Here is a 14,148-nt window from a genome sequence, read left to right as displayed (position 1 = left end):
ATGTTTTAAACACCCTGCTTTACTCACCTTAACCTGCTTGAACACCCATCACCCAGCTGCTGAGAATAATTTGAGATGATGGCTTGACACCTGTAACCTTCTCAGGAAAACTGGTCTTGGCAGTCAGGAGCCAACTTGTCAGAAGTTGAGCAGGAGAAGGTCAGCCAGGCTTTTGCTTGGGTCAGCCAGTGACTGATTGATGAAGGGGTGCAAAATCCCTGCCCCTTCCCTCAATGAGGCAAACACTACCATAAAATGTATGTTTCAGACCAAGGCTAGACTAGCCCTGAGACCACATCATTTCTCTGTTCCTCTAATTCCGTATGCTTCCTTCATTCCCTTATTACTTTTTCCTAAAGAGTACCCCCTTTATAAAGCACATGATCCCAAATCCCTGCTTAAGGCTCTGCTTGTAAGGAATACACCTTGAGACAGTTGGTTTTGTAAAATGAGTTACGTTGGACTGAATAACTTGTCCAAGAGAAGCTGGCATTTGAATTTAAGTCTCTATTACCAGAAAGTCTGTGTTTTACTATACCACTCTGTCAACTGTCTCTAACCATTGGAAAATTGTGAGTAATTATATGACACAGAAATGTGTATAATATTATATATAACTTAGTATACATAATAATATGCAGCTCTGCATTCTAACTTACCTCGGGAGCCTCAGTTTCTTCATCTGGTAAGTGGGGTTTGTCAGGTGGCTTAAAAGTGACAATGGGTGGGGGACCTGGGTGGCTCAGTCAGTTGAGCACCCAACTTCGGCTCAGGTCATGATCTCGTGGTTCATGAGTTCAAGCCCCACATCAGGCTCTCTGATGTCAGCCTGTCAGTGCAGAGCCCGCTTTGGGTCCTCTGTCCCTCTATCTCTCTACCCCTCCTCTGCTTGATCTCTCACAAAAATAAATATTTTTAAAATAAATAAATAAATAAATAAATAAATAAATAAGACAATGGGTAAATTATTCACCATACAGTAAATTTTCAGTAAATAATTTCTAGTACCCAACAGTGCCCAATAGGATATTTCGACAATCCAGTGTATAGAGAGCAATGCTGAGTTAAAATTGAAGTAGGTAAAGTCAGTTCTTTTATATTTGGCAGGGTAAACTTCTATCAGTTGGACTCCCTGGATGGTGATTTGTGTTTGTGTCAGCTTGTAGAACGATGTGAGTTTTGAATTTGCACACTTATAAACTATGGAGAATCGAGCTTATTATAATTAATGATGTGCTTACTACTGGGTTCATATACTCAAGATGATGTGTTAATCTGACTTATTTGAATCTGGAAAAGAGAAGAAGCTGGAATGGCTTCCCTTACTAGACCAGTTATGTTAGAGACATTCTTCCCAGTCTGTGTTTGCATGAAGTTTGCAAAAGGTGTCTCTATTTTGTTCTTAATTGGGATCTTCCCCCCTTTCAAGTAGCCTACCATTCCCAAATATTATAGACTGAAGGAAACTGGGTTTTATTTTGATTTTGACTACACTGGAAAGCTGCTTCTTCTTCTTCTTCTTCTTCTTCTTCTTCTTTTCTTTTTTTGGATCAAAAAAGGGAAGCAAGTTATAAAGGAGGAAAGCAGGTAAGTCTGAGACTTTGTTTGGTCATCTGTAAAACTGAAAATCTCTAAAACTTAGTTCCAGTTCCAGAATTCTGTCATTCTAAAGTGAGATCTTTTTTCCAACATACAAAAAGTAAAAATAAAAGCTCACTGCTTGATTAAATTTACCTAAAATAATCTCTCCACACTCAAGCCTTTTTCCCACACCAACCTGAGAAGAGAACGTGCTGACAGCCTGGCTGGGGGGGCGGGGGGGAGTGGAGGTGTGGAGGGTGGCAAGGGAGGCGGGGTGGCAAAGCATGAAGGAAATGCTTCCAAAAGAAAGTTATTCTCACCTTCCAGTGTTTGGGTTGTCTGAAATCAGCAGCAATAAAGCTCAAGTGTCAGAAAGCAGGAACAATTTCTTTGTCTTGAGTGAAATGTAGGCTATTTCCAATGACTGGGAATTAATATTATTTAAGCTACTGTAGTTTGAAAATGTTGTCATTTCAGAGAATGAAACAACCACAGGAAGTGGGCCACACAGAGCGTGCTTAGAGAAAGAAAAGGATATAGACTCAATCCCTGCCAAGATGCAGAAAAAAATTGCCTAGAAAAGGTCAATTTGATTTAGAGGGGATTTATACAGATATTTTTGTTTTTCCTTTTTTAAAAGCGCTCTTTAACTTTGCATGGCTCAGTGGAGAACAAAGAAAAACAACATATTTGGTTTTATTTTCCCAGGATGTGAAATGCTTTGGCAAACAAAACTTCCAATGAATTTAATCAGGCCTTTGAAAGATTGCCATATTGAAACCAAGCATCTCAATATAAATTGGTAAAAATATTTTGATACACCCTTGATAGTCATCTTCTAAACTAAATTATTATCATATACCACCCCAGGCTCTTGGTGAAATGCTGAGAATACTGCAAGGAAAGAAAAGGCTTAAATTTCTATATTTGTAAAGTGTGTTTTTTTTTTTCTTTTCAATTCTGCTTGGTCCTTTTATCAGCATCTCTCTAATTTGTATAAATCCCATATGAGAAAACAACTGTGTACATGTGAGAGATTCACTTGAAATGGGGCAAGTTGTAAATAAAATTGAGTGTATATGGAATGTAATTGACTAGATGGAGGGACTTACAACGTATTAACAAGGAAGATACTTAGAAAAATCACATACGCATAGTAAGTTATGAAAGCAGGCATCATCAGGTGAACTTGTTTTTTGCTTCAAAATATTTCTTGGCCTTGCATGTCTTTCTCAATAAATGTTAATTTGTAATCAACTAGATCTTATTGATTCTCCTTTCTTCTGCAATTAACAGTTACAAAGGATTTGGCCAGTCCTACCATTTTTCCCGAATCAGAATATTAAATACAAATACTTCTTAATGTATTAATTACAAAAACTTCAAAAGGAGGGGCACCTGGGTGGCTCAGTCAGTTAAGAGTCCAACTCTTGACTCGGGCTTAGGTCATGATCTCAAGGTTCATGGGTTCGAGCCCAGCATTGGGCTCTGTGCTGACAGTGCAGAGTCTGCTTGGGATTCTCTCTCTCTCTCTCTCTCTCTCTCTCTCTCTCTGTCCCTTCCCTATTTGTGTGCTCTCTCTCTCTCTCAAAACAAATAACTTTTAAAAAATTTTCAAAAGGAATTTTAGAGATCTTCACTTTCTACCCTCTGATGCCCTGTTTGCATCTTACTGACTATAGTAAGTTCTCTGTTATTAGTGATATTCAGGCAGATTCTGCACCTCCACAAAGTACATATGCTGAAAGGATCCAATTAGCTGTTAGTTATTTTCCTTCTGACAAGACTGAGACAAGATGATTTGACAGCCTCCTCTCCAGTGCAGGAATGGCTTTGCCAGAGGCCACCTGAGCCCCAGCTTGTCCATTTCCAGTGACAAGAAATTCACTACTTCAGGATAAAGACTGCTACAGTTCTAAATAATCAAATTCCTTAACAAATAAAATGTTTTTTCCTAACTTGGGCCCTGACCCTTCTTCCTGCCCGCTACTTCTTTCTCCTCCTTCCCTCCAGCCTCTCTGAAGACAATCTGTTCTCACTGCCTCCCCTCCCCTCTCATTCCTCAGCCTACAGACGGCTCCATTTCCTCCATGCTGAAAATAGTGACCATTTTAAATGTGTATGTGTACAGATTGTATTTGAAAAATACAAATTTAATGAAAAAAAAATTTTTTTGGAAAATATTTTTTAATTATGAAAATTACACTCTGAAAAAAGTGAAATGTTTTTTATAATACTCACTATTGCCTATTTTATTGTGAAACAAATGCTCATTTCCTACTTGTAAGAATATATATTGATACAATACTTCTGGAAAGTAATAGCAAGCAAAGCAAACTATAACTCCATCTGCTCTTAGACTCAGCAATCCCATTTCTGGAAATTTATCCTACTGGGACACACCCAAATATGTGAAGATATATGCAGTCAAGAACATCCTTGTGGCATTAGTTGTAGTAAAAACAAAAGCAAAAATCACAACAATAGCCATTGTAAATGATAACAAAAACAGGAAGCAACCTAAATATCCACCATCAAGGGACTGAGTAAATGAGATGTGGAAAATCCATATAACAGCATATATGCAGTCATTCAAAAGTATGCAATGGTTTCTGCTAATAAAAACATAACTCCAATATTTATTCTTAAGTAAAAAAAAAAAATCAGCAATGCTCAGAATAGTGTGTATAGTAAGCTCCCCATTTGTGTGTAAATATATTATATAAAGGCATATACACATAAGTGCATGCATATGCACATAATATTTCAGGAAAGACAGTCTAGGAACCGGATGTACTGTGGTAAACCCTGTGAAATAGAACTGAGGTGAGGGAGTTGAAGGGTAGTCTCAGGTTGAGAGCCTCACTTTATTTCTTATCCTTTTGTGCTGTTTGTACTATTTACTATGTTATGTGATCTCTTTTCCCAGAATAAAAACTAAAAAGTTCTGACTTTTAAATTTTTGCCCACACACACAGTATGTGACTTGACAGCCCACATTTCCTTACCTGAGAGTTCTGTAATCTTCAGATGTGAAAACTCCAGAAGCTTTTCTCCTCTCACTGATCATTTGTTAAAATGTTGAACAAAAGTTCTATCAGCCTTGATCCCTCAGAACATCAATGTTTACCTTCATCCAACAAGAAAAGGTCCATTTATCACTACCCTTTATTTCCTATTTCTGAGCCAATTTCCTACTTGTGACAAAACATTTTCCCCAGTTCCATAGTGACACACCTTTTTTTCCCCAATGGCTTTTGATGCAGAACTTTGTTAAAAGCTTTTGAAAATGGAAATAGGTTTACATTTCATTTTGTCTTTTATTTACAGTCACATATGCATGTCCCTTCAGGGGAATATATAATGCGGTCAGCTGTAACTTCCTTTCATTTTTTTTTTTTAATTTTTTTATAACGTTTATTTATTTTTGAGACAGAGAGAGACAGAGCATGAACGGGGGAGGGTCAGAGAGAGGGAGACACAGAATCTGAAGCAGGCTCCAGGCTCTGAGCAGTCAGCACAGAGCCCCACGCGGGGCTCGAACTCACGGACCGCGAGATCATGACCTGAGCCGAAGTCGGCCACTTAACCGACTGAGCCACCCAGGTGCCCCTATAACTTCCTTTTATGAAAATGACATTGCTTTCCTCACCATAGTGTATATGCCCATTAGTTCCACTTTTAATTTTCACTACCTTGACCACTTTATAATTTGATAATGTTCATAAAGTGAAACAGAATAGTGGATTTTTCACAATCCCTTCTGCGCCTCTTTTCATAGATTGGTGAGCCCTTCAAATATTGCTATTTGTCATTTCATTTTCCTCATTCTTCTCTGACATGTGAACATTGACAGTCTTCAAAATTATCAATACACAGTACCTAATGCTGATTATTTGAGACTAGTTTGCCAATTAGTCATAGATATTTAATTAATATTTGGAGGAATATTATATATATTATATATATATATATAATTATATATATAATATATATATAATATTTGGAGGAATATTAATAATATTGGAGCAATAACAGGGAGCCTGTTCCTTGTCACGCGCAGGTAGGCAGCAGCAGCAGCAGGATTAGTAGGGGTTGTGTGAAGAAGCCATGAAACACTATGAGGTGGAGATTCTGGACGCGAAGACGCGAGAGAAGCTGTGCTTCCTGGACAAGGTGGAGCCCCATGCCACCATTGCCGAGATCAAGAACCTCTTCACCAAGACCCATCCACAGTGGTACCCTGCCCACCAGTCCCTCTGCCTGGACCCCAAGGGCAAGTCCCTGAAGGATGAGGACGTCCTGCAGAAGCTGCCTGTGGGCACCACGGCCACACTCTACTTCCGGGACCTGGGGGCCCAGATCAGCTGGGTGACGGTCTTCCTGACCGAGTACGCAGGGCCCCTTTTGATCTACCTGCTCTTCTACTTCCGGGTGCCCTTCATCTACAGCCACAAGTATGACTTCACGTCCAGCCGGCACACGGTGGTGCACCTTGCCTGCATCTGCCACTCATTCCACTACATCAAGCGTCTGCTGGAGACGCTCTTCGTGCACCGCTTCTCCCACGGCACCATGCCCCTGCGCAACATCTTCAAGAACTGCACCTACTACTGGGGCTTCGCCGCATGGATGGCCTATTACATTAACCACCCTCTCTACACACCCCCCACCTATGGAGCTCAGCAGGTGAAACTGGCCCTCGCCATCTTCGTGATCTGCCAGCTTGGCAACTTTTCCATCCACATGGCCCTGCGGGACCTGCGGCCAGCTGGGTCCAAGACCAGGAAGATCCCATACCCCTCCAAGAACCCCTTCACCTGGCTCTTCCTGCTGGTGTCCTGCCCCAACTATACGTACGAGGTGGGATCCTGGATTGGCTTTGCCATCATGACACAGTGTCTCCCAGTGGCCCTCTTCTCCCTGGTGGGCTTCACTCAGGTGACCATCTGGGCCAAGGGCAAGCACCGCAGCTACCTGAAGGAGTTCCGGGACTACCCGCCTCTGCGCATGCCCATCATCCCCTTCCTGCTCTGAGCCGCCGCCGGCTCCCAGGCTCCACCAAGCCAGGCTCTTCCTCTGTCCCAGCAGCATTCCGAGGGAGGAGGGGGGGACCACCACTGTCCGGCGCTTGGAATAAAACCTGCCTGCCCCGGCCAAAAAAAACAAAAAAACAAAAAAACAAAAAAACAGTGTTACGCATTAATCTTCCCAAAAGATATTTATTAAGAATAACAGGGGAGCCTGAGTGATTCAGTCGGTTAAGCGTCCCACTTCAGCTCAGGTCATGATTTCATGGTTTGTGAGTTTGAGCCTGATCAGGCTCTGTGCTGACAGATCAGAGCCTGGAGCCTGCTTCATATTCTGTGTCTCCCTCTCTCTCTGCCCCTCCCCCACTCATGCTCTGTCTCTCAAAAATAAATAATCATTGGGAAAAAAATTTAAAAAGTAAAAGAATAACATATGTGCCAGACACTCTCATTGTTGCTGGGAATACCATGGTGAGCAAAACAGCCACGGTGCCTTCCATTATTCCATTATTAAACTTATAGCCCAATAGGCAAGACAGACATTTATCACATAATCACAGACATGTATAATCACTAGCTTTGATAAATGCTATAAAGGCAAAAGAAATGCAAGGAGCAATTCACATGGGAGTGAGGGTGGTGTCCTGTCAGAGAAAATGTCAACCATTGTGAGCCTTTGTCTGAACCATCATTGGTATGTACACTTGGCTATTTAAGACTTGTCAGCTTTCCTCTGGAGACCTGCAAAAGAGCTGGGCTTGTTTATATGCCTACTCTTCCTTGGTGCAAACCCTGCTATGCTTGTAATCATGGTTGGATTCCCTGACCAACTTCCTCTCTCTTTTGCTCTCTTCCCATTTGTTTGATCCAAGACCAGGAACTCCATGTTTCTCAAATGAGTATGGTCACAGATCCCACATGGCTTTTATGGTTTGTAAAATCAAGTCTTGGTTTTCACACTTTTAATCCTAGACAACACTTAATTTTAAATAAGCTGTTCATAATGATAGTTCAGCAGAAAGGCATGAACTTCTCGACCTAACAGGAATATCTTTTTCCTAATACCTGGTTGACTGACACTACTTTTGTTCTTATTAAACCAAGTTGGCATAGAAATCTTCCCCTAAAATTTTTTGTGTGATCAAGTCTCAAACAAAGAATATATTCATGTATCTTCTGGCAATTTTTAAAAAATAATCTCTAAGCCAATATTTGATTCTGTTCCCCCATGCTGAGACTACTATGCAAGCCTCCCTCAACTGCTCATCTGCCTTCTTTCTCTTCCCTTTCCCCAATTATCTGATAATGCTCCTGGATTAATCTTTCAAACATGCTCTCCTGCATGATTCATTATTGCCTCCAAGAGAAATTAGAAATGCCTTAGCTAGCTGTGTGAGGCCCTCCACATTCTACTTTTCACTTCTCTTTCCTGGTCTATCCAGGAAAGATACCCCTTCTTCAAGATCTACTAAGTACCTAGCCCTGTTTAACATTTTGTAAGAAGCACTTAAATATTTGTGAATAAATGTCTGCTTTTTATTATATATCCTGTTCAGCCAACCAGCAAAATCTTCACATTTCTTCTATGTATCCAAAGCCTAAATTTCTTTTAGACTTGGTTTTATAAAATTCACTGTGATCTTTCTACGGTGACATCACCTTTGTATAAACTCGTGGGCTTCACTGCTTCTTCGGGAAATAAGGTTCCAGTAGGTATATGAAAACAGCTAGCAGGGATCTTCTCTTCAGTTTCTTTAGCCTGGGAAAATACAAGATGGGTTTGGATATTAAAAAGTAACCAACTAAAATCTGAAAACCGTCATAGGTTCAGCATTGTACTAATATCACTGATGACCCAAATGTCTCTCTTTTATGAGCCTATGACTCATTCCTCTCTGACCAAAAATTTTGGCCCAAAATCCAGACAGGAAAAATTTTTACGAAATTGCTTACATCAAAATGTAAATTATCTGCATGGATTTGTGGGCACTGCAGCCTTCAAATAAAATTGTGTAGGGATATAAGTAAAATGAGTTCAAAGGAATCTTTAGATGTGTGAAGAAATATATACTATATTCTTTTCCCCACCCCCAAGGAAAGAGTACACAGCCAAATCTTTTTTTGTGGATAGACTGGGGGGCATGTAGTTTACGGTCATACATTTTAAGTTTGCTTGGATTTTAAGTGAGCCGTTCAACTCTTGGTGTGTCTCATTGTATAAAGATAATTATATCCTGCTCTTCCCACCAGGCCTAGAAGGAGACACTTCCCCATCTGAACTTTTCCTCCCCAAGGTATTCTGATGTTTGAATGAGGATGGGAATGCTGAGGCACTCATTCCAGCTTTTATGCTATACCAGACAAAATAACTCTTCTCTCTGTTGGGATTTAGAAAAATCTATCCGTGGTAAACCCCCTTGCCCAGAATATGTGCCATAGAAATGACCAGGGGGCCATATAACCATATAGTAATAAGCCATTCCTTCCACTGCCATCTGAAGGATCCTTGTATATTATAGCTATGATCACGTCACCACTTGGATCAAAAGCCTTATGTGGCTTCCCATTTGGGACATTCCATATAGACTTCCCATAAGCCTAACTACCCAATTTACCATTTAAGACTTTCACAATGTGGTTCCCACATACCTGATCAGTATAAATTCTCACCACTTTCTCACTTCTTCATACCAAATTATTTGCATTCCCCTGGACACTGCATGTGTTTCATTAATCTGCTTTTTTCATGCTATTCTCTCTACCGGAGGGTCTTTTTCCTGACTTTTTTTTAACCTGTTGAAGTCATAAGCATTCTTCAAGTTTCAACCAAATAAATTACCTCTTCTTTTGCAAAGCCTCCCTCAGTGCCACTGTCAAAGTGACCACTCCTTCTCGATCTCCCGATATTTTACAAACACTTTTGTTATGGAACCATGAGAAATACACTACTATTTTAGGTAAGCCACTGCAAGTTGGAGTGTATTTCTTCCAACAGTTTGGGCCATATCCTGATGCAATAGATCTAAAAGTTTAAGGGTCAAGCCATTGAGATTTTGAAGCAAATATACCACTTGCCATTAAATTTTCTTTCACTCTTCTTTCTATACTACTGATAGGTTTTCATTATATAAAATCACTATGCCAAAGCTACCCTAAATAATCTAGAGCTTCTCCTTTTATTTTCTTTCCCAGGTTGTAAATGTGGCCTCATATCTTTCTCCTGCGCTGCCACATCCCTGTAACCTGATTCTGTCTCCTAAATTCAATTGCTCAACCAGGCTTAATTAATATGAGGAACAACCTGAGATCATAAAGGGGAAAAGATATGTTCACTGTTCATAGAGTTCCATAGGAGTGGAAATACATCTAATACAATAGGGTGAGTGCAGTCCTAGTGTCTACACAAGATTGAGGGAGCATAGAGAAGGGAATGATTCATTGTCCCTGGTTTTGAAGGTCAGGTGTTAGTAAGCCATGAGAATCAGGCAGTGTTTTAGAGAAGGTAACATTTGAACTATCTCATTTCCCAGTGGGCAATAGGATAAAAGGAGATCCAGGTAGAGGGAATATCAGGTACAAAGGTGCAGAGTTTAGCGGCAGTATGGGAACCTCAAGTTATTCTGCATGAGTGGAGCTTATGGAACAAGGTGAGGCATGGCAGGATATAGGGCTGAATGCCCGGTTAGGACCATGTCATAAAGGGCCTCATTCACTACACAAAGGAATCCAGACTTTTAAGTTCTAAGGTTGGGGGCAGACATTTAATGGTTCTAAGCAAGAGGAGTTACAAAAAATTAGCTTTGTATTTGGAAGAGATTGAGACCAGACAAAAAGACACCAATTAAAAGGCTCTGACCTCCAAGTCCCCTTCAAAGAAAGAATCGAAGAATACCAAAACTCAGAGGGAGTCAAAGGAGAAACAGAAAAAGCACCTGAACCGGGGCTGATGAAAAGTATCAACAAAAGGTCTTGCAGGTGGGTTGTATGAAGAGAGTATCAGAGAGGATGGCCAAGATAAATCCTAGCTTTTCAGTTTGGGTTGGGGCAGAAAAAGTCCTAAGTTCAGCATTAGACAAGCTGAGTTGGAGGAATCTGTGTACACCCTTGATGTGCTCATGCTGATCCCCCAAATGGCTTACTTGTAAAACTATACGCTGGGGGCGGGAGGTTAGAAATGATAAGAAGGAGTAGAGAGACATAAGTCCACATAATCCCCTCATTCATTTGTTCTGATTCCAACATTTAAGCTTTGGGGATGATAGGCTTTGAAACTACAGGAATAAAAATTAATATGAAGAGAAAGAATAGTTTCCCTTCTTGCAATTTTGTTCATACTTTTTTCTGGTTCCCAAATGGAAGCCTTTCCAATCAATTCTCCTTCTGTTGAAGGTAACACGGGAGAACCGGTGCTTGTTAAATGTTAAAGCTTTCCATAAATTGCATTTTAATTCCTACAATAAGCCTCCATTAAATTGGCATCATTATCCCAATTTTACAGATGAGAAAGCCTAGACTTTCTCAAGGTCCCCCAGCTGGTAAATGGTGGGGTGTGCATATAAATCTACAACTGTCTGGTTCTAAAGTCCATGCTTCTTCCATTTCATGACATTGACTATCAAGGAATATCTTGGCTCTGGAAATCAGGCTCAGGGTATTTGTCAGTTATGAGAACACCAAAAGGTTTCCCTGTCCCTGAAGCTGTAACATGCTCTAAGAAGCATTCCTCCACAGACGCATTTCTGCCAAATGTTTAAAGTCAATTTCAGGGGGCGCCTGGGTGGCTCAGTCAGTTAAGCGGCCGACTTCAGCTCGGGTCATGATCTCGCGGTCCGTGAGTTCAAGCCCCGCGTTGGACACTGTGCTGACAGCTCAGAGCCTGGAGCCTGTTTCAGATTCTGTGTCTCCCTCTCTCTGACCCTCCCCCGTTCATGCTTTGTCTCTCTGTCTCAAAAATAAATAAACGTTAAAAAAAAAATTTAAAAAAAAAGTCAATTTCAGAAATGATCACACCTACCTTATTCCATGTAAGAAATCCTTTTGATAATTTGCTGAAGCTAAATGAAAAACCATCCAATCAAATAATACATGATCAAGCAGAAGAATGTAAGAATTATGAAAAAATCCTTCCGAATCATTCTATACGGAGTTCAACTACTACCACTTGGGAGGTACTGCACACATTCTCCTTTCGCTGGACAGTCAACCTGCCAATACCGGCTTCTAAGTCTTCTCAGCCCCCTATAAGAGGTTTTCAGTCCTAACAGAGCTGCACGACTAGGGAGGATAAGAGATTTCTCTTGGAATCCCTGTGTGAAAAGATCAAAATTCTATTTAAACCAAACACAAATACTACTTGATAGATTATTATACTACATGTCTTAATCAGCATTTTCTGTTGGTACTTATCCTACCCAGCAAAGCACATTACCTTGTGCGTTTTCCTAGGAAACTTCAAAGTGCCCTTTGCGCGACCATAGAAAGATGATGAGCCGTAAAAGAAGTGCTTGGAAAGCAACTTGCATTCCCTTAACAGCTCTAACCACACTACACAGCGTATGTCAAAATGTTAAAGAGAACAGAAACTCCTAACGCTTTGTGCAATGTATACAGTTCCTGAGCTTTGATGTTTCTGTTTCTGCCCCTTTAGTTGTACAGAATTGCTTGGTTTTTTTTGTTGTTGTTGTTTTAAATCTTTCATGTCTCATTACTGACCTGTCAAACATTATTTTAACTTAAAGAGTAGCTGACGCCTTGCAGTAAACCTTGAAATCCCCCTTTTAAAAACAATCTGCCTTTATACTATACATCTCTATAGTATGGCTATGTTTTTATTACCAGGAACATGTCTTGGAGAGAAATCCTCTACGCAAGTATTTATGTCCAAACAAATGTAGCCACATGAGTCCAGACTTGGTTTTTTGCACTAATGCTACATGCCTGGTGTCTCAATGAGTTAAAATGGAAATTCAGAGGCTTTGAAAAGTTTAGGGATGTCAAAGGCATCTCCCCATTTTTTCAGACTCCCCTTTTACACCCCGAATTATTCTCTTAACACCACTTTCTACGTTATGCATTTTCACAAATTTAAGGTAATTACCTAACTCCTAAATCAATTTTTCTCTTCAGAATGAATTAAACATTTCTCTCAGGTAACCATTTCATTTGGCTCAGTAAAGATTACTCCTCCACTATCACCACCACCATTATCACCAACTCCCACTTTTTTCATTGTTTTGGCAAACACTGACTTGATTTCCCTTCCTTCCCCTCCCCCCTTGCTGGTTTTTTCCTCCTCCTGAACAGACACTTTGAAGTGTTTCCCAACAGCTTCATTGAGGAGGAGGTAACAATGCACAGAAATGCTGTGTGACTTAGTGAGCTTGAAAGATCTGGACATCAGAGGGAAGGAAGTGGGGGATCTGCATAAAAGAGGTTTTCTTCATGATTGAACTGAATGGAATTGTTCTGGAGGAAGTGATACACGGTCCCATTCATGGGTGGTAGTGTTATACTGAAAGGGTGGCAGGAGATACTATAATTGGACTCCCTCACAAGTGTTTCAAAGCTACTGCATTATCATAAATGGCATTTTTTCCATTTATATCCTGCAATTGTTAGTCATTGTTTATAAGAATACTGTAGTATTAGCCTTGTATTTTTTGGCCATTATGAGAATTGCTTTCATTGATGGGCAAGCTAGAGTCATAGTTTTCAAAGTCATTCTTGTGTAAGATACCAAATTACATTCACTGAGATGATAATAAATGTGGGTACTTTTTAAACAATTTTAATAAAGCACATACTTTGAATAAAAGTGCATTCGTTCTTACTTTAAAACTATGGACTAATCCATTTCCACTTAAAGCTTTTCTTATTTTATTTTTAGGATTCTGAATAGAAGATTCAAAAGGAAATTTTTAATGACCGTGCCTGTATTTGAGCAATTTTCCCCAAGATGCGCTTTGGTAAATTCCCCACATTTTCTAACTGCAAGAATTCATCAGACCTCAGGAAATTTTCTCCTATACCTTTTACCTTTCCAACAGCGACAACATACCCTCACCCAAAAAGAGAAACTTTAAGTGAAATTGAGGTCACTGCCTATGCTTGGATCAGCTCTGAATACAGTCCCTTGGTGTGTGTGTGTGTGTGTGTGCTCTATTTTTATTTTTTAAGTTTTTATTTTAATACCAATTAGTTAACATACAGTGTTATATTAGTCTCTGTTTTGTTACCTTAACCTGCCTTACCCTCAGGTCTCTCTCCTTTGAGACAAGAGGATCAGACTAAATTCCTGAAATCTCTTTAATCTAGGTTTAACATTCCATAAACAAACAAACAAACAAACAAACAAAAACAATAAATCAATGAGTGAAGAAACTACCTTGAGAGGGGAGTAAAGCCAGATTTATATGTGTGTTTTTGAACAGTTCTGAGGTTACACATTGAGTTTTTCATTCTTTCATCCATCCATTCATTCATTCTTAGTCTTTTTTTTTTTTTTGAGCACCAGTCTCTTTATGTTCTGAGTATAAAT

General features: G+C 39.9%; 1 protein-coding gene and 1 long non-coding RNA gene across 3 annotated transcripts; both read left to right on the top strand.

The window, feature by feature from the left end:
- The first annotated feature begins 5,623 nt into the window (after nucleotides 1–5,623).
- LOC122217049 (very-long-chain enoyl-CoA reductase) lies at nucleotides 5,624–6,688 on the top strand. The gene has a single exon (XM_042933948.1). The coding sequence runs from the start codon at nucleotides 5,692–5,694 to the stop codon at nucleotides 6,616–6,618; it is 927 nt and encodes a 308-aa protein (XP_042789882.1). The 5' UTR covers nucleotides 5,624–5,691; the 3' UTR covers nucleotides 6,619–6,688.
- A 3,672-nt stretch (nucleotides 6,689–10,360) lies between these two features.
- LOC122217048 lies at nucleotides 10,361–13,753 on the top strand. Of its 2 annotated transcripts, XR_006201269.1 has the most exons (3): nucleotides 10,361–10,586; nucleotides 12,057–12,164; nucleotides 13,498–13,753. It is a non-coding gene; the product is annotated as an uncharacterized LOC122217048 (long non-coding RNA). The 2 variants fall into 2 exon arrangements; XR_006201270.1 differs by lacking the exon at nucleotides 12,057–12,164.
- Nucleotides 13,754–14,148: the final 395 nt, after the last annotated feature.

Source organism: Panthera leo, chromosome B1, assembly GCF_018350215.1.
Source record: "Panthera leo isolate Ple1 chromosome B1, P.leo_Ple1_pat1.1, whole genome shotgun sequence".
NCBI classification, from domain to species: Eukaryota; Metazoa; Chordata; class Mammalia; order Carnivora; family Felidae; genus Panthera; species Panthera leo.
Note: the sequence above shows the minus strand (reverse complement) of the source record. Positions and strands in the feature narration are given on the sequence as shown.